Raw genomic sequence first — 21,639 nt, forward strand, 5'->3', positions numbered from 1 at the left:
ACCCAGAGCACTTGATCTGTAAGGCAGCAGAGCTCACCACACAGAAATGGTAAGCACATGGGGCCCGAAAAAGGCTTCTATAGTGCACGAAGGGGGAATGGAGATGCTGGGCCATATGAGATGTACAAGAAAAAATGCCTTTTAAGGCAAAGGCTGTGACAAAGCAACTTACACACCATCTTACACGTTACACTGTTTTATTATATTGATATTGACTCCAGTTGCAAGACATTTCAGTGATGCTCATGCAAGTAATCTGTCAATATAAGTACACCGCAGTCCCCTCATTCCTCTAACAGATTCCCCTTCTAAATTGTACTGCAAATCGAACAACAGTATTCACGGAGGAGACCCTGAGGCGAGTATACAAAGTTCTTGCGTCTCATGGCTGCCTAGACATCTTTTCCTTTACCTGTCTAAGCTGCTGACCAGAAGAGAGCGCAATGAACAGTTGATGACTGTCCAGGGTTGTGATGGGTCTTTAAGCTTCTGAACTTTGGGTAGGTCGAACAGCGTAAATCTGCAGTGCAGGTGACCTCCTATGCTTTTTAGATGCAGTACGCAGTACATGTTCTCGGCATTTCTTGTCCATACCTCACAGCAAGTGGTGTATACAGTTGCCTAAAGTCTTTCAGTTTGGACGTTGAAGAGCCGTGGCCATACAACTGCTTAACCTCATTCTCAAGAGCAATTAATAATAAAAAATATAAATGCAGTTTGTGTGGGCAGAAGCTGCCATCAAGTATTTGACAGCAAATACGACCTTACTGTCCTGTAAAATTCAGCTTAATGGGTACAAGCAGATCTGAAAATGGTGTTTCAAGTATACATCATTGAAAGAGAATGTACTGTGATTAAAATATTTTGTGGATGGCTTGGTATCATGGCAAATCACATCCGTGTCAACCCGCTGGGGGACATTTGGGACAGAGTTTGCAAAGTCTCCTCATGAGCACTTTGGTTTGCTCCTATAGACTTGCTTGAGTTTGTCCCAAAACCATAACATGTCCATGGAGACAGAACCGGGGTGACAGCCAGGGTCATGGCATCACAATGAATGCGTATTGAACGTGTAAGCTAGTGCTGCCTTTCACTCTTTGAGGGCTGAATATTTTTTCCAAAGAATTGAGTTTTCTGAAAAGCACACAAAGCAATGGATTCACACATAAGTCAACATAAAACGTCAGTTGCTATGTGCTGTGGCTGCTGTTGGTGCATGTTCAGCATCTCTGGCAGCAGTGGCTGCATTGGGGGCACCTCAATGGTCAGCAAGAATGCATGGTGGGTGGCGGTCGCAGTGTGACGCAATCTGGTTTATACCTCTTGTCATCATAAGTGGTGGTCCTCCTAGGCAAACACTGCTGTAGGCACATCAGCAACACGATCACCTGGGGACTGATCAGATGATGCTGGTACCTCACCTTCGTTTTTGATCTCCATCTCCAGATCACTTGCATCAAACTTGGAGTCTGACAAGTCAGAGTCCTATTCAACAAAATTACGTAAAACACCTATGGAGCATTTTGCTTTGTACATTTGCTTTGGCCTCTCACCTGATGTCGTTGCCATTTTAGAGGTTGTTTGCTGTTCGCTACTCACGCACGCATAGGGAATTGAGGTTAAATCAAAAAAGCTATAACTTTCCTTCTAGCAAAGAGAGTTGAACTAAAATGTGAGGGCGAGTTTTGTTGCAGTTTACAGTTGATTACCGTCTTCTACTCCTGAATTTTGACAAAAGTTGACATCAGCCCTGAAAGAGTTAAGCGGTGCCAAACTCCGATTCACCTTTAAACACTTCGCAGTCTTTTGCCTCCTGAATGTTTTTGCTCTTTTATTGCCTTTTTGACGTTAAATACTTTTTTCTTTCTTTTTTTCCCCCCAATATTCTTATACTTAACCCTTTAAGTTATACTTAAATCTGTTTTTGTTGTGTAAGCAAAGGCTTTGACAACACATCGTGTATTCCCACCGCCTGTATGTAAAGTGGTACCTATGACATTGTAGTTCAGTGAGTATGACTGTGTGGGGCAATGGACACTTAAAAAATCACACCCATTATTGTGCTTGATGATGTCGTCAACAGGCCACCGCATAAGAATCAAAGCAAGGAAAGTGAAATTCCACAATATAATGGAAAAAATGGCAAAAAGTAAGAAAAATGACTCAGGACTCAGGGTTTGTGTATAATAAATGTGTTGACTGTTACATTTTATAATGATATTAAATCACGCATTCTAGGGGTATAAAAACTTGCCCCACCCAACAGACGGGGTTCAGAAGAGCCCTGACGCTGTCATGTACATCTGATTGTCTGCTTTTCTGAAACTCTTCTCACCGTGACTCTGAAACATAAAGCTGCTTTATAACCGCACCTGCTGTCGGGTCTGAGTTTTCGTCCACACATGGTGATGTATTACTTGGTACTGCTGCCTTTTCCCTCACAGATTCCCCAACCCAACATTGAATTCCTAGTCAGTGCCCATGTGGATTTTGCACATTCTCTGCAAATCTGTGGGTTTTACTTCAGATTCTCTGCTTTTCTTCCCGAATCCCAGACATGGTCTTGACAGGCTGTAAGTCGACTAGAAACTGCCTATGGCGAGTGAAAGAGTTTGAGTGGGTTTCTGCCTCATACCTGCTGTTGCCGTGATCAGCTCTGGACCATCCGACCCATAAGCACTTTTAAGAATTTTATTTTGTTTTACGTAGTTTTAGTTTCTCCAACTGGCTGTCTCGAAAGTTGCTGCCCTTGCCTGCGTCTAGTCCAGTTTGATGGGTTTAGTTCTGCTGGAGTGAAGCAGCGCCGTTTCCTTGCATAAGTGAGTTAATTGACTGACTGTGTGGGCCCCTGTGGCCAGACGGTGGCTCCCAGCCCACACTGGTTTACCCCAATGCACTGCGCACTGCTGTGGGCTGCAGAAAGACTAGAAACAGCCCAGTAGTGAAAAATAAGTTTGGTTTTGTTAAGCCAAGTCCATTTCATGTGTTGAACTGAATTATTATTCGGTTAGTTACGGCAGTGTTGTAACTGTGCCATTTTACCAGATTTAGGCCATGATTTCTATCTACCCTGAGTATTGGAGGAAAGGGGGCTGTGGTAACTAACTCAAGTACAGACCAGAAAGAAATGAAGCAAGAAAAGAATAAGCCACATTCATCTATGAAAGACAATGTTTTAACTGTTCCCATCAGTTCAGCTGTAAAGGCAAATATCCTTGATTTAATATATATACACACATCAGTAGTGACAGTAATCGGGTCACTTGTGACAACTAGACTATTGAGTGATGCTGAATATCAAAAGGACTGCCTTGATCGTGTCGTCCTCTGTCTCTACACTGCAGCAGAACCTCTTTATTTGGTAAAGCCCTTTAATGTTGTCTTTATTTTGTTAAGCGCCTTTTGGCCACATGCATGGTCACAGGGCACTTTACAGAACAAACAACTGTGCCATCAGTGGCCAGTTACCCTCCTTGCGTCTACTGCTTTTCTTGTTTAACCCACAATGAATTTTGGTTTTATGAAATTCAGATCTCATTTTAAAGGAGCCCACCAGTCATTAGCCACTAGCTTTGTTTTTCTCATTCTGCCTCAAAAAAAGCCAAAACAACAAGGATGCATTTGAACTACTTCTTCTTTAGTTATCTGCCATAAGGCAGGTCTTTTGATCACCAGATCCTCCACTGCACTCTGTCTTCTGTTCTTCTTTTCATTTCTTTGTGTGATTTACCATCTTTCAAGTAATATACAGTACACGTCTTGCCTTGGCCTTCCTCTTGATTTCCTTCCCTCCAGTTTACCCTCCAAAGGTGGAAACCTGGATATTCTGAAATTACCAAACCTGATTAATTAGACATAAGCAAACATGGAGATGGGAAATGCTTCTGTAAATTAAAGATTAACACATAAACAGAAAACCTTGCTGGTCCTCGTCCGGTGGATTTTGCTTAAATGTCCCAGGTGTTAATTCTCATTATGATAATTTTCTGTGAAGCCAGACTGTCACTTGCGATCTGAGCTGACTGTAAAAAAGCTCTTCGAAGAAGGCCAATTATTCAAGAACGTCTTTTAAATTGAGGTGAAGGCTGCTGGATGTGCATGAAATGGCCCTCGCTGGCAGCCTGGTGCTCTCTCGCTTGCCCTTCGGTGCATTTTAGTATTCATTTCCATCTCGTTGCTCGCTCAGTTTTCTTCCCATATAAAGTTTATAATCGTGATTGATGGACCAAACAGTAGCTGTTACGAGTTTGCTCTGAGCAATCATAAAAGGTGAGCTCCTGCTTTTTATTTAGAATCACCTGTTGGGAGCATGGAGGACCAATCTGAGGAGTATTCAACGCAGCATAGAATGTGTTTGATAGCGTGGAGAGCGCAGATCTATGGTAGTGACATATGGATGGAAATGAATTGCTGCAGGAGAGTTGCTGTTCATCACTCTGTTTAGCTAATTCGATTTAATAGCTCTGTCGGTCCATTGTCTGAGTCTGCTTTTTACTTTTATATTTGGGACCTACCATCCATCAGACTTTGAAAAGCCTTCTCCCACTGTGCACTTCTTTACCCTTCTGCTTATCAAAGATACATTGGCAGAGGCACCATGCAGAATGTCAGTTAATATACTCAATATACTTCTATATATTTGTACCGTATGGATGTGTATTTTGCTTGCATAGTTCAGTGTCTTGTTCTTTTTGGTTATTGTTTAGTCCTCTGTCTAGCTATCTGTCTTATTTCCTTTAACTTAGCTGTGTGTTTAACTGTTATATACAATGTCTATAAAAAGTGTTTACCCCTTGGAAGCTGTCAGATTTTATTGTTACACAATGTTGACTCGCAGTGGATTTAGCTTGGCTTTTTGACACTAATCAACAGAAAAAGACTCTTTAATGTCAAAGTGAAAACACATCTATGCAAAGTGGTATGAACTAATTACTTATATGAAACACACAATAATTGACTGCCTCAGTATTCATCCCCGTCAAGTTAGTATTTAGGCAGTGGCAGCCACGACAGCCTTCAGACTGTATGCACAGGTCTCTCGCTATCAGCCCTGCCATTTGTCCCCTTCTTCTTTGCAAACATTCTCATCCTCTGTCAGGTGTCCTGGGGATCCTGAGTGAACAGCATTTGACAAGTCCAGCCACCAGTAATCAGTTATATTGAGGTTTGGACTCTGATTTGGTCTCTCCAGGACATTCACATTGTTGTTTTGAAGACATGCCTGTGTAGCTTTTGCTTCATACTCAGGTGTGTTGTCTTCTCCCAAGGTGGAGACTTCTTTTAGACTGCATCAGGTTGTCCTCCAGGAACAAACTCTGTTTTACTAAGTCCTTTAATGTTGGAAAAACTCCATCATCCTTGTGTTGATGTTCAACATGATCTGGCTAGGACACTCATGCACACGATTAGAGAATCTACACTCAATCAAACCAGCATAATGCCACTCGATAGGTTAACAAAACTGTGTAGGCATATGAAACCTAGCGATGGCGTTGATGAATGCAGACCATTCCTATTCTGTTGATCAATTTCAGGAATTTTTATGTCCCCCCTCATGTATTAAACTTAACAGGATGTTACAGGTACAAATGCAGTTGGCACAGAGACCATCAAGAAACTGGAGATGTAAACTCCATATTAATAACCTTTCATTAGTCTCCAAGGACATTCTCATCTTCCACTCTTTAATTCTACTAACCTTCATACTCCATCCCAGTGTGCTGATGAGCGGAGACACATCAAATGCAAGACAAGATTTAAGACTTTCCCGGGTCACTCCTGTGCTCGCGCGTACTCGTACAGAGGCACGATTATGTAAATTGCATAGGTTTGGGATATGGGGACAAATCTTGGGGGTGCGGTAATCACCTTCAACTTTCATACAGTGACCCATTCAAAACTTTTAGAGCATCTTCTTTATAATACAACAGTAACTTTTGAAAATACTAACATTTTTATTCGTGGCACAGTGTGTTTTACTTTAATTAGGGCAGCATGGTGGCATCCTTAGCTTGCGTCCCATTTGTAGCTGATGTCTGTGTAGAGATTGCTTCTTCTCCCACTTCTTCATCCAGGGCAGGTTCTTGCAGTTATCCTAATGCTTTCAGGATAGACTACTTTTCCCTTTTAATCTTAAATGACATTTAGTCGGTTACAGATCTCTCTTTCTCTCTCTTGTTTTAGCATTTTTCTTACCTAAGACCTTATGAGTTTGTGCCAAAAACTGTTTTTAAACTCTGCACGACTTGTCCTTCCCAGTGTGACGACGTTGCATTAACCCATTGTGAGTGGGTGTGCTTGCTGGAATGAACTGGTGTCCAAATTTTGTTTGTATTGCACTTCTGGGTGTTGCTAAAAGCTCAAAAGGAGATTCAGAAAATGGATGGAAGGATGCATGGGTTTTAGAAGTTGTTTAACTTCTATGGCCTTTGCACCAGAGTAGGAAGATGTGGGGTTAGTAGTTGGATGGGAAATCCTTTTTGATTGTCATATTGCATAATTGAGTGTGTAATAGTCAAGACCTGAATGAAGTGGTGCTGTGAATGTTTGGTCATTCATGTGCTGGCCACTGCCGCGCCTCTTCCATTGTCCCGTATGCTCTATTTAATTGCAAAAAATAATAGTCTGACAACTAGACAAATATGGGGACACAGTTTCATCTCTAAGTAGCCATTACACCCCCCTCAAGCCCCCACCAAATTGCCTAATCTGCCTACTTATCCTAATGTGCCACAAACAACCCCAACAAGTAATGTTAGAAAATCTCTTTGAAACAGGCTGCCAGCACATCTAGCTGCTGGTGACTCTTTGATCTTCCATTCCCTTAAATCAGATGGAAATACTTCACCCTGCCGTCATCCCCATTTATGTTTGGAGAATTTCCATTACCATGACAACCCCGACTGCCTACATTTGCTAGCGGAAAACAGCGAGTTGTAAGAGGGACCATCTTCAGTCTAAACAAGAAGTACTGAGCTCATAAATGAGCAGATGGATTGTCTGTCCTGAGCTAGCTCCGGGGAATCGATATGGCTGCAGACAAGGGCCTGGTCTATCTTCTGAGCCCACTCTTTCCATTGCTGGGCTGGTGCAGGATGCAGTGTCGCATGTTCTATACAAATTACACACACTACATTTAAATTGTCTGCTTTGGAAAAATTTTGAAACGTGCAAAGCCAGTGTGGTCGATTAACGAAGGTACCACAGAAAAATGTTGGGCTGTCAACCCAGTCGTTTACATTTAATTCCAGCAAAGAACAAAACCGTTAAGACATGAAAATGGGCCACTAAGTGTTCCAATACAAGAAAGTCCGCCCAAAGCAAAATGCCGTCAGGCTTTATTATGCATAGAATGGAGATCTGTCCTTTGGTGCATTCAGTACCAAAGTGACCGTCTCCCTGCTGAAGCTGTGGCATTAATAGGTAGGGCGGAGTCAGTTGCCCTCACTGGGTGTCTGGGAACAAAAGAGGAGCTTAGCATCGGTGCCCCCTCTCGACTGTACATAACTCAGGTTAGCCTGGAGGGTGACCCACAGATGCAGTAATTACAGTGTTGAGAGCCGAACTCGGGTCTCTGGAGCTAAGAAATGGCGGCCCACATTACTGTACCACCATAACTGACTTTTTTGTAGTATTTTTAATTTCTTTCTTTTTTGTATACTTTTATATTGTGTCATATACTTCTTTTCTAATCACTTTTATTGGCATAACAAAGCTGCCTCCTGTTTTTTTGTCTCAGATTAGTTACCAAGACACAGGTTATGTCAAAGCAGGTTTGTTTGTTTTAACAATACAACTGTAATAGACGGACAGAATGTCAAATAAAAAGGAGCTGGATTAAATCTGGTGGCTTTGCCACTTTGCACTGTAGTCAGCCACACAGAGACATTATCTAATAAAGATAAATGAAAGGCACTATAATGATGGTAGATCTTGATGTTGGGAGGGAAATTCAGTTAGTCTTGCAGCATCACACAACATAGTCATTATGCAGGGCAGTAAAAAAAAATGCAAATTGTAAGACCCAGAAGTGTTCCCACTCGACAGGAACCACAAGATCATTACAGAAAGAAGATTTTCTATGGTAGTTTGCATGTTTTAAATTTCAAGGGATGGGCATGATGGGAGAAGGTATTAGAAAGACTGATGGCAGTTGATGCCAACAGTGCCTGCTAGCCCAGTGGTTCTCAAACCATGTCCTGTGAGCCTGTGCCAGGTAGTCCATGGGCTGACCTACTCATCTTTCTTACAGATAAAGCCACATGAAGCTGTTGCTTCTATGTTACTCCTTCCTGTTCCAGTCCTGTACTCCAACAAAGCATGATGGCTCATAGAGTAACAATACAAGAGTTAGCCGGCAATTTCCAAAGAGGCCAAGGAATAGGACAGATCTGACAGTTTGTGTTGTGTTTTTTCTGGTCTTTGAAGGCGCAGAGGTAGAACAGCCACTTAAATTAAGGAGGTGCTTACCGATAAACAGCCCTCTTCAAGCCTACTAACACACAGCTTGAGTTTTTGTAGAAGCTCTTCTTCCATGCACCTTGGGTTACTTTTCACATAAGTATTTGCAGAAACAATGTGATTATTGTATGGTAATGCCTGGCTCTTAGCCATTTGTGGTCCTCCATTCCTTTGATTTTGTCAAAAAGACGTAGGTCCGTTTAACTCTGAGAACCGCTGTCCTAGAATATCCTGGCGACATGGGTTCATTGCCATCATTAGATACCCACACATACGGGCCGGTTTACAATTTACTGTTGACCCAGCATGCAGGTCTTTGGGGATGCAGGAGGAAGAATGGAGAACCCCGTGAAAGACATGGTTGAGAACATGCAGATTCCATGCAGACAGACGCCACAGAGTTTAACTCCATGATGCTCACTGGGCTGCCTTGCTCTCTGTGTCTCATAACTGCACTGAGCATGGGAGAGGTGCTATAGAAATAAAATGTACTCTTATAATAACAGGCCGGTAATTGAGTAGCCAGTGTGGTGTAGTTGTTAAAGGCTTTGGATTTTAGACTTCAATCTCAGAGCGTGTGTGTTCAAATCCTGCTACTGACAGTGTGTGACCAGGAGTAGGTTGCTTTGCCAGTCTGTGCTGCAATTGGACAAATGAAAGAAATGGAACCAATTGTTTCTCAAATGTAAATTGCCTTGGATAAGGATCTCTGCCAAATAAGTAAATAATAAACTCGGACATGGCCACCTTTTCAAAGTATCATCAGCTGTTTGGTGACAATGTTTCACACTCTTTCCCAAGTCGAGCGGTAATACAAGTTAGAGATCTAATAAGCTGCTGCGTCTGTGGATGTGAAGAGATCAAATATGAGCTGTGCTACCTTTTGAGTCCATCTTCAATATCTGAACTTTTCTGACATTTTCTAGTAGGTTTGCAATCAGTTTGTGCAAACAAAAAAAAAAGTTCAGGCATATGTCATTCTGAAATGTCTGAAAGTTTATATAATTGTATTTCTTCTGTGAATGGAATAAAATCTGTATGTTTGCATCTGCCGTTTGGAGAAATCTCCTATGACCTGGCCTGTTCATACCTCATTGCCTGTGGCTGCTGGGTTAGGCAACCCTGATTTGGACAAATGAATATTAAATAGTGTGGGATGGAGTTAGAGTGAAGCTTTATACACACCACACGCACGCACACACACAGTACAAGTCATATTATTATGGGGTGGTGTTCTATGCAATGCCGCTTTCTGGGTTGTGCAGTCGAGCAACATGTAGAACATCAAATATTCTAGGATTGTATCGAGATGCCAGCGCTAATAATTGCTCTTTCCTGTGTTAATTCTTCTAGTACTGATTTTGATATTTATTATATAATATCCCTCTACATTTTGTTAATATGCACAGTGCAACAAGTTTTTAAAATTTTGGCCTTTGTCAAATAGTTTGGTTTTCTGAACAAGTCAAATGAACATATACTATTAAGAGTTTAAGGTGTTTCTTGGAGGTTTTAAATGGAAACATTGCATACTGCAGCCAATGGATACCAGCGTAATGGATTTTGCTTTGAGGCTGCCGTGATTTAAGGCTCTAATTTTCTCAAATAAAAGCTTGAGCTGATGAGAAAGCAGCAGACTGCTGTGCACACTCCTAGGTTTTTCTCTCTAAGCTTTAAGGTAGATGGTGTACTTGAAGACGACGACGATGATGATTTAAAGTCATTTTATTGTTAAACCTGCATTGGGGCAATTAATATTAAATGTTAATGCTGCTTTTTGTTTTCATTTGCATTTATGATTGAAAATGACCATACAAGTGGCTGAGAGTGTTCATGGAGTCCTGTTTGGGTAGTGTTTTAGACGTTTTCATGGCTCCATTATCAACCGATCCCGTGACAAGTTATTTTTTATCTTTAATAAATCTTTAAAATAACACACCTACTTATGTTCTAAAATTCCCTGCCAAAATGGCCTCTCCATGGGGTATGTTGTCTATTTTATTCATATTCTTCTTGTTTAAAGAATTATGTAAATCCATCCCTTTCCTGTATTCACTTAACGCAGCTCATAGTTTCAGGGAGCCGGATCTATCCCAACAACAATATCGGCAAGGTGGGAGGAAACTTCTGGGGCTCCTTTTATACCTACAGCAATACGCCTTTATGATGCCTCGCTGTGACTCGGACTGCTCTTTTTATCTCTAGCCAAGTCAGAAGCTTTCTTTCTTTTTAGTATCTCTGGTTGATTTTTGTTTGTTATAACATTTTATTTATTTGTTTGTTTAATTTTTATTTTAATGTCTTTAGAAGGCCTAATGTCACCCCGGGGAAAAAAAAAAATTGTCATTAAACAGTGCCTCTATCAGTCTGTCTGTCTACAATCAAGCAAGCTGGCCCGGACACAGACAGGCGGACACCGATGGTTCAAGCACCAACACATGTTTATTCATTCGAATATTTACAGTGCACACACAATCCTGTACTCCCGTACTAATCACTCACAGTCCAGGCCTTCAACAATGCCTTTCTCTCTTCTGACCGCCTCCACTCTTCTCCTCCAGGCTTCGTCCTCTTCCACCCAACTCCAGCTAATGAATGGAGGGAGGCAGCCCGTTTTATGTTCACCCAGGTGTCTCCTTGGTGTTCCTTCCCCCAGCACCTCCGGGTGTGGCAGAAGTGCTGACGTCCAGGGCTTCTCAAGCATCCGAGCACCCCCTGGCGGTGACCACGGACCCCTATAGGGTTGAGCTTCCATGCTCCTTTCCCATGGTCTCCATAGCCACCAGGGTGGTCGCTACCTCGTGGTCCGGAGGAGGCGTGATCCCTCCTCCGCTCCTTCCAGGCATCCCAGCTGGGTTCCACCCTCAGCTGCTCGTCTATCTCTCTCTATATCTCTCTATCTCTGGGCCTTTCACATCTGTCTGTTTGCGTGTCTGTCTATCATATATACCGTATTTACGCGTGTACCACGCGCACATTTTTTCATGAAAATTAGCATTAGAAAATGAGGTGCGCATCATACATGAGGAAATGTAATTCTGTAATGTTTACTTCTTCTGCTTGGGCTCTCTCTCTCTCTCTCTCTCTCTCTCTCTCTCTCAAATGCTTCCTATACAATCACAACGCACGTCGTACACAAGGCAAAATGATTTTCGCGATTGTGTTTGTAAAAATTAGGGTGCACATCTTACACAAGGGCGCGTGTTACATGAGTAAATACGGTAGTGCCTTTCACATCTATCTCTCTATCTGTCTGTCTATGAATGTTCTGTTTTAAAGTTGACATTTACAGGAGGGTTTTTCATTTTGAAAGGAGTGCACATTGTTCCTACACATGTAGTAGTTTTTTTTTTTGCAGGATAAGCATTGTTGCTGTGCCCCTCATGGTTTTGGCCTCTGTAGGGGAGACACTCTATATAGTGAGCTTAAGGGATAGCTGTGACTCAGATATGAAATACCATTTTCCTCTTCCTCCAAACATGCCTGGGTAGTGTGATTAATCTCTTCCAGTTTAAATTACTACAGAAATGGAGGGGGATCACTGAAGGATATTACAAACATTTATCTTTAAACAGAAAATCAATGTTAACCACGTGCAGCTGAAAATTTCCCCATCTTATCTCCACAGCAAACACCACCATTTATACCAGAGCTAATCGAAATGGGAAGCCTACGTGACTCATCGGATCTTATGAAAGGATACTCAGTGTGAGGCACCCTGCAAGACAAAGTGCTGAAGTTAACTGATACTTGGTCAAAAAATATTATAGTTTAGCATTCGCTTGTCTCTCTTTTTCTCTTAGTATCAGCATTTGTTTAGACTTCCTCGAGCAGAGAATTTCAAACTGTTTTGCTTTCTTATTAGGAAAAGTATCGAAGTGAAATTAAGATTAATCTCTGCTGCTTCACAATTCAAATGATTGCTTTCTGAGATAGGACCTCCAAAGTCAAAGAGTTGATTTTAGAAGGATGGGGAGGAATTGCGAAGGCACTGCAGGGAATCCTTCTGCACATGTAAAATGTGAAGCATGCAGGGCAGGTTGAAATCTGCATCACATAGTGCATCCCTAAAGGTTAAGAAGAACAAAGCTTTAAATGTACCACTGAGGAGGAGTTTTTGAGGACGACTGTTGGAAAGTTTGTGCTGATTCAGTTTTGAAAGTTTTCTAAAGTCATAGTTTATTCTTTTGTTCTTGTGAGATTTGTATGAATTGGGATCCCAGAGGGATAAAGTGCCTCAAAATGATCAAGATGGGCTCCTCGACATGCTTTCCAGCTTAACCGCTCTCAGTCAGCGCTTTTGTGCAATTGGTGCTTTGCTTTCTGTTCTTTTTGAATGAGATATGAGCACAACCAATATGCTTAAGACATTTGCACTTAACATATTTTACATTGTGTTTTATCTTGGTAGACTAATATATTTTGCTCTACTTTCCCCTATTGTATTATTAATATGTAGCCTTAGAATGCCTAATCTCACAGACTGACCACTGTTTATAAGTTATTATTGTATATAACTCAACCCCTCCGTCCCTTCTATATCTATAACCTCAGGCAATTAGATGTAGTAAAAAGACAAGCAGGAGTTAAGTTGCACATACAAAAATGTATTATTGGTAATATTCATAAATAATAACAAAATGCAGAGTACATTTGAATATTGGCAACCATATAACCAGATAAAATGGTCATGTGTAATTCAGGTGGCACACAGACTTGTAGTTACTTAATGTCTCTAGTTAAGGCATCATTGGTGCTCAGCTTTTAGCCACGTCTGTTCAAAATGGCTGAAGCTGTGCTCTTCATTGTGTTGTCTTCAGTTCATGGTGTGATGGTCTTCTTCAGTTGTTAGCAAGAGAATTATACTTCTACATCATCACAGGTTAGCAAGAGAGATGCTTCTTCATCATATGTCGGTTAGAGGGTGAATGTGAGGTTAAGCACGTACATTTATAGATGTTCTCTCCAATTCCTAGAACCAATAGGACATCATGGTACTTAAAGGCCTCTGAGACAAGCCAATTCCAAACAGCCATATCTCAGACCAATGGGTGAAATAGAACATCTTAAGACCTGACCCCCAAACCACAACTATATGTTAAACATCCTGGCTTCCTTGCAGGGTTGTTGAAAGACTTTAGCAGAGAAATACTCTTCAGACTGGTTTAAGACACATCCCTCCCCAAAACCTGTCGTAAAATTAGTCGTAAATGGGGGGGGGGGCAAACACAACTACCTCTCGCCAAAGTAACACTAAATTACATTGCTTTGCCTAAATTACAAATAAAGACATACAAAACATTTATCAATTTACTAGCAAAATACCCGCGTTTCGCAGCAGAGAAGTTGTGTGTTAAAGTATATATATATATATATATATACACACACACACACACACACATATATATATAAATATCTACCTATCTAGTATTGGATGATGTGTTGTGTTCAAGTTATATTCCGTGTTTTTCAACCGTTGTAAAGATAACAGGTTTCATTCATCGAAGTGTTCACCACCCAAATCGGTACTCGTCAATGTAAGATGTTCAACAGGCATTCCCGGGATTAGGTTGTGGAAATTGCCAGCGAACATTTAGCGGTAGCGTGTGTATGTACTTAATTTTATGTTTTCCAGTCCTGCAAAGTCATTTGACGTGAGCCGTTTGGAGTACATGCATCGAAGCTTCTCAGCTGTGCTTGTGCGATCTCGTGATGTCAACGGGTATATTTAATGTTAGCTAAGACCCAGCACTTAAAAGTTTCTTGCTACAGCAATTTTAACTCCGTTACAAAGTGATCCAAAGTCTCGTTTATACCTCGTGTCTTTTCATTAAACTTGTATCTCGCGAATACCACATTGGTCATAGGCATGACAAAAGGCAGCGGGAGTGTGTCTATAAACTTAATTTAAAGTTACGGTTCAGACCGTGCTTTGTTTCCACAGTAGCTGTTCACAGTCATTTCACGTGATTACATGGGAGGCGTGATGATGTCACACGAAACTCCGCCCCCCATGGCCATCGAGCTCAACTCCATTACATTATATGGAGAAAAATAGGTTCCAGTTATGACCATCACGCGTAGAATTTCTAAATGAAACCTGCCCAACTTTTGTAAGTAAGCTGTAAGGAATGAGCCTGCCAAATTTCAGCCTTCTACCTACACGGGAAGTTGGAGAATTAGTGATGAGTGAGTGAGTCAGTGAGTGAGTGAGGGCTTTGCCTTTTATTAGTATAGATATGCAAAATCTCACATCACAACACATTGCATTTGTGTGTTTATTTTATTGCTGCATTAATTAATGATGTGATTATCATCATTTCTCCTACTGCCACCTACCTTGTATTTATCTGTCTGTCTGTTTTATATAGCTATTATATAGTGCCTTTCAGGTCTCTGTCTGTTAGATATGGCCTTTCACATCTGTCTGTCTAGTATATAGTGCCTTTCACATCTATCAGTCTAATGATTTATTTATTTTCTCATATCTCTTCAGGTCATTATGGGAAGGACAGCTTTCGGAGTGGAGGTGGAGGGCCCGATCTACATAACTTCATTTCCTCTGGATTTGTGACGTTGGGACGTGGGCAGGTGAAAGGTACTGTTGAAGCTTTTCTTCTTATTCACATCAGGGAGTGTCTAGAATGTCTAGAGGTCACAATCCGAGATTGCATGGTACCACATTAGAGCCAAAAAGTTTTCCTGAAGTGCTTGTGAAGTTTACCATGAGTCCCTGCATTGTCTGCACATACTGTAGTCTCCATGCCAGGTCGGGATGGCTTGGATGTGAGATGTGGTGCCTCAGATGGCACTTTCATGTGTTATGTTTGGATGGTTTGAATTTTGTGATTAGACAGCAGTCTGTTTGAGAGGGGTGAGTTTCTGGTCTTTTTTTTTTGTTGGTTGACATGTGTGTTTTTTTTAGTATAGGTGAGCTATGGCTGGAGAGGTTGTGGCTTTCTGAATGTGCCTTTGTTATCCCTCTGAAATATATCTGTTTAAATCCCATAGCGAGTGAAGCTATAGTTAACACTTAGACAATATTTGCCTTACCAATCCCTCATCTACACCATGTGTCTATCCAGTAACATGTTCCTTGCTGTGTCCTACCTACTCTTCTTCTTTTAAGTTTATTTCATTTTTTTTTTTTTCCCTATGACCTTGTTCAGGTTCTTAAATACCCTCATAATTCAAGTTACTTGAAATGAGGGATTTAATTGAAGTCACAATTTTTTGAGAGATTTTCACCTGTTTAACATTTCTAATTATGCATCAGAAGAGGATGGGTCGTAAGCAAGTGATCAGCAGTGTGTTGTGATCTGCCTTGGCTCTGTTTGAAGATGTGCTGCAGATAGCAGACTGCATGCCTCCCCTTTCTGCAAATTGATTAATGTTTAGCGATTTAAGAGAAGTACTAGGATCATCAAAACAGGTGCTTAAGCGTAAATTGTAATGACGGTGACATTCATACGGGAGTGTAGCTGGGGATAGTGTTACAAAATTCAACAAAGTCTGTCAGCTTAGTAGTTTTATGTGGACGGATAGACCGACAGACATACTGTATATGGCGATTGTAGTAGGTGCTTATTGCAGTATATGCAAACACATCTAATAAAAGTGAAAGCAGAATGTGTCAACTTCACAGTTACAATTAGAACAGCTTTAATAAGAACAGGCCGTTCAGCCCAACAAGGTTGCTAGTCTAATTCACCTTGATTCTACAATATTAAATCAAGTTGAGATTTGAAGGTGCTTAAAGGTGAGCTAAACTAAATTCACTTTCAGACAAGACTTCTCTCCCAAATACAGTAGCTGATATAAGTCGTGGCTAAACTGGCCAAACAAAGACCCAACAGAGATCAACATTACAGGCCTTGCTAAAGTTTTATTCCTTCATGTGCTTTTTTTTGTTAATCATCAACCGGTCAATTAAATGGACTGCTTTTTAAGATTATGAATAACAATGTCAGTAAAATTGCCAGTTTTCGATATCTTCTTATAGCTTTACGTATTTTCTTCAGAGTATAATTGAGTATATTGGCGTAGTTTCTCTGCATTTTGGTCACGAAAATGACATTCAAACCCACATGGCTTAGAAACTCTGGTGCTGAAGTTTGCTGTCATCCTTAATAAATTCATTCCCATTGTGCCCCTTTGTAGGTTTCTGTGGTTTTGTCGAGTTGTGTTTTTATAAAAATGTGCATTCCTGCAAGGGTCTGGTGTGTGGGGACATGAAGCAGGCACAGAGGCAGACTTGAACATTGCGGGTGTGCAGATGCAAGTAAGCCGACATGGATGCAGGTGTGACATGTTGGGAGTAAATTGAGTTGTTTTAGTAATTCCATAATCTAACAACAAATAAAAATGAACAGAGATCTGGACAGAAAATGGTAATTAACACAAACCGAGTCCATCAAACAGACCAAGAGATAAGAGCTAGCCATCGAAACCAAAACTACCATACAACACTCGAGGATTAAAACCAAAGCAAAATATCCCAAAAAGCACAGAAAACCCTGAAAGTGTAGTGAGAGTTCTAGGTGAAGACTGTTGCAAGTAAACGTACATGATGCTCAACCAACACCGCCATCCAAACCCCCCACACCCCTTCTCTTCTTATCTTGTGACCATAAAAGACACAGCTGAGGAGCCAGCGGACAAGGGACGGGCTGTGCCTCATTCTTGACATGCAGGGGCCTTGTGGCTCTCGACTTAATTCTCAGCCATAATATTAGCGCTGATGACAGGACAGATGTTGGTTAATTGTGTATTAAAATAGTTCATCTTTGTTGCTCATGGCTTTTGTTTCTCCCACGCTGCCTTAGTTTTGTCCTTTTCCTTTTTTATTTTCCTTTCTTTTGTGTCTGAGCTCTGAGCTGCGACTCCTCACTGTTTATCCTGGATTTGCCCGCCACCTGGCATGTAAATAAAACTGCACGTTGGTCCGAGTGGTCAACTTGTCAGTTCACTGGAAGCTCCGCCACAGATGAAAAACAAGTTTTACTAGCGACGTCCTTTTTAGTGGTCAGTCAGAGTGTGCCATTCATCCTCCTCACTTTCTGTCCTTCTTCGGCTTCCTGATTTCCTTCATAGCTCATATATTTTTTATTATTTGAAAGCACTCCTAACATCTCCTTTTGGCCTCCAGGTAGAATTCCCCTGAACAGGTGAGCTTCCACTGCTGGTCTCCTATTGAATGAGTCCACCTGGAGCCATCCACTGCTAGAATGAACATCATTCATTCAGAGCTCACAGCTGTAAGGACTATAAAATGAATCGTTTTCCAACCCTGACAATATCCTTAATGTCCGGGCAGCCGTCTCAAATGGAAATTGGCACTTTTTTCTTTTTTAATTTCCATCTAGACTGGCCTGCTAATTGCAGCTACTATACGGCACTGTAGGGATTATGGATGAGTGGGATGTAGTGAACATCTGAATGGAGAGGGTGAGCTGCATCAGAGTGCTTCCTTCTTCAAATTTGTATTCTCACTGTCTTTGTGAATTTCTGCTCCTTTTTTTTTTTTTTTTTTCCCCATTTGATATGGTATGAGAGGAGTGGTTCGGGTGAAATCTTCTTGATTCATTTGTCATATCCTGTTTTTTTCCTTAAAAAAAAAAAAAGGATGTCAGAAAATAAAACCATTAAACCAGGAATTAATATCAGGCTACACTGCTCTCAGAAAGACGTGCGCCATTTCAAGGTTGGCCAGCTGTAGCGATGCGTTCTTTTCTTCTCCAGACAAATGGGCAGGCCTGCTGCATATGGAGTATAAGGAGGAATATTTGATGAAACAAATAGCTTTGCTGATTTGGTTTTATTTTGCTTTATGACAGGACTGTCATTGATCAATCCATGCAAGAACAAGGATTGATGAGGTGCAGCCGACGTGCAGCAGCTCAGTCAATTTTCACATCAGAGCATCAGAACTCTGAGCTTTAGCAGCTGCGCAGTTCCATGAAAGAAGGCGAATGATCCTGCGCAGCCTCCTTCAATGTGTCGAGGACACTAAAAGCAAATAAGAATTTACTTTGTGTGGAGGAGGGCAGAGTGGATCACAAGAGAGTCCAATATTTTATTTTTTTATATAAAGTTGGCATGGAGATAATGAAGTTTATTTATTTATTTATTTTAACTTCTGTTGTTGTAGTAGTAGTAGTAGCAGCAGCTAGTATATTCAGTCCGTGCTGAAAAGGTGATAAGAGACACCACATTTCATGAAACACCTGAGGACGGCTTTAAAGCCAAAAAGTGGTGGTGCTTGCGTCCCTCATTTTTCAGCTCGGAAATCGCCTTTAAACTTCTTTCCTTTGCAAACACATGCTGACACATCTCTTAACTAACTCCATTGTAGTTATAATATTGTCACATGAGCAAAGTACATTGAACTTACTTGCATGTTTTAGAAGTTAGGCACTTATTTTAGATACAGAAGACCGCATTTTTCGAGAGCAGCTTCTTCTACTGGCTAATCGTGGTGCTGGCGAGTGGCAGCAGGTTGCGTTGGTTAGCACTTACAAGTAAGAATTTCGCTCTACTCTGTACATGTGACGACGGTGATGTTGTGAACCTGTGACCAGCATGCTGCTTGTCACCATTATCAGACCCCATGATACAAGTCCTATTTTTTTAAGGGAAAACACAAAACTCCTCAGCTGATGTGCTTCTTAGCCCTTGTGTGACACCCCTGTCAGTGCCTGAAACCTGCTGGAAACAACCGGGAGGGAAACTCCAGTATAGTTAGCACTACCAGCCTATGAATAAAGTAAAACAGGCTGTAAAATAAAAGCATTCCCATTACCAGGCAAATGAACTTGAATGTGTGTCTGCTCCACATGATAACTTGATTTTCTTTACAATTCACAATTAATGCTAAAAATCAAACTAAGAGGAATACAAAGAAGCCTGTCAATCAGTAAGACTGGTTGATTGATTCATGCGTTGTATATGCTGTAGAGCCTTCCCAGCTCAAGGAGTCGGGTTTAATTTGCTGTCTTGTCACCGCCTGTGTGAATTATATTCATTCTCTGTGTCCCTGTAGGATTCTTTGGGCACTTTAGATTGGCCCTGCGTCACAAAGACTTGTATGTTTAGTTTATTGGAGAATATAAATGGCCCTGTATGACAGGGAGAGGGAGAAAGTGTGTGTTTGTGTGTCCTGTAGTGAACTGGTGCCCCTATCCAGTGTTGGCACCTACCTTGTACCAGATGCCAGAACAGACTTCTGTGCCCTTTGTCAGGACCAGTAACCATTGTGCCTTTAAAACTGAATATCAACCCAAAGTGCTTCTTCACTTGTACTTTCAATCTGAAAGATGATTTTGCTCCACATTATATAGACCTTTAATGGCTCACTTCCAAAACTGCAGACTTGTTATTTGCAGTCGAATTGAGACCTGTTCCCAGTGGAGTATGTCCCACCGCAATATATTGCCTGATTCTATATTAACGCTATGTCCCATTTTTAGAATTCAGGTTAGGATTACTGCATATAATTAGGAAACAGCTGATTCTCTCCAAAGATCTTTCTGTTGTGTTATCGGGTGTAATCCCTAAATGTAATGGCACCTGACCTTAGATAGTGTGGTGGGATGGAAATGTCTCATCTGATTTCATGACAGAGTGCAGTCGCACACTACGTTTAAATAAAAGTTCATATAGCACCTTTCAGTAAGAACCGCTGACCAAACTGTCACATGGAATTTATGGCCTAATTCTTAAAAACTGATCGCAGACGGGTGAAGTGAGCACTGAGCTGGGGTGACACTCTTTTCTTTGTGTTCACGCTCACATTTTGTGTTTACTTCCATTGTGTTTTCTAGCATCGTCCTCCAGAGCTGACAGGGTCCGCCTTGAAATCCAATCACTGCTGCCATTTCATATGCAGTCACTAAACCTCCTGGTCATCCCTGGGGGGCAGTTTTTCATTCTTTATTCAGGGTCAGGAAAAATAACCTCTAATGCAGAAAAAGAATTGGCAGGCCACCTACCACATTTGGTGCTGGGTGTGAGAAGGGAGACCCACTTGCTCTGTTGTCTGCCTAGTCTGACATTCATTTCATGTTTGTTACCATCTTTGGTGAATGTTCTATATATGTATATAAAAGCCAAATACCACTGACTCACTCATCACAAAATCTCCCAAACCATGAGGACTTGGGACTTGAAATTTAGAATGTAGGTTACCCTTGGCCCATAGGTGCTCACTAAGAAACGGTTTTAAAAATTTCGTGGTCCAAGCGCGAAATTTCTTCTGGTTTTTAGACCCTTTTGTATGTCTGTCTGCTTTTCACGAGAGAACTACTTAACTGATTTAGATCGGGTTTTTTCTTTAATTTGCTTGAATGTTCTGGTTGATTTTGCGACTTCTTCTTTTATTGCACTAAGAATCATAATTCACTTGCAGGACCGATTTATATTTGCGCTAATCCAAGACGGAGGCTGTGGGCCAAGGGGAGGGGGAAGAGTGACGTCAGGACTAGAGAGCTGGGCAGGCCTCCTCACTGTCCTGTTTCACTAATACGCGTTTGACGCCGCGGGGGACGGCTAGTATTCAGTACACAAATCCATACTGTCCAGGAATGTCGCAAGAATGGTGCTCATCGTCACAAAGGAGACCCCTTGAACAGAAAGGCCCCTGTGAACAGTACTTGTATGCCTTGTGTCTCAGACCTGGAAGAGTCCTGGTGGATTTGGGGGACTTCAGTAAGTCATTTGTCTAGAAATCAGCCTGTGGTGGGAAGGATTCAAGGGGAGATTCTTCTGTGTTGTGTTAGTTAGGCTCAGTGATATTCCAGAGTGTATCCCATGTTAATATGATCCATATGTCAACTCTAGAAATGGCGGTGACTGTTGTCTGGCTTTTAAGCAGGAATGTCACCAGAGGATGCAATATAATCATTCCTCATTTTGTGGCCCAAGTCAGGGAGTGCCACCAGGAGAATGACTTGTATGTCTGGTGTTTGGTAATGTCACAGGGCGTATGTACACACAGTGGACCCCAATACATTTTCAAAGTCACACCAGCCTGGTAGTGTAAGGATAAGGTCAGATGTGCCTGGGTCTAGTGATGTCTTTCCACAAGCTCTCATGGAGTGCTTTGGTGCAGTGGATAAGTAGGGGGACATGTGTGCTTTGTTTGGGGGACCCTCTCTGTCAAATACAAGAGCAGGTGTAGAC

At 41.5% G+C, this 21,639-nt stretch overlaps 1 protein-coding gene across 3 annotated transcripts in view; it reads left to right on the top strand.

The window, feature by feature from the left end:
• Window positions 1–21,639, top strand: part of LOC120517656 (protein shisa-6) — a 196,250-nt gene that overhangs the window by 47,691 nt on the left and 126,920 nt on the right. For all 3 annotated transcript variants that reach the window (XM_039740087.1, XM_039740086.1, XM_039740088.1), the window contains exon 4: window positions 14,957–15,058. In XM_039740087.1, the coding sequence (XP_039596021.1) occupies window positions 14,957–15,058 (102 nt within the window). The remainder of the gene's footprint in view (window positions 1–14,956; window positions 15,059–21,639) is intronic.

The sequence above is a fragment of the Polypterus senegalus genome, chromosome 17 (assembly GCF_016835505.1).
Source record: "Polypterus senegalus isolate Bchr_013 chromosome 17, ASM1683550v1, whole genome shotgun sequence".
NCBI classification, from domain to species: Eukaryota; Metazoa; Chordata; class Cladistia; order Polypteriformes; family Polypteridae; genus Polypterus; species Polypterus senegalus.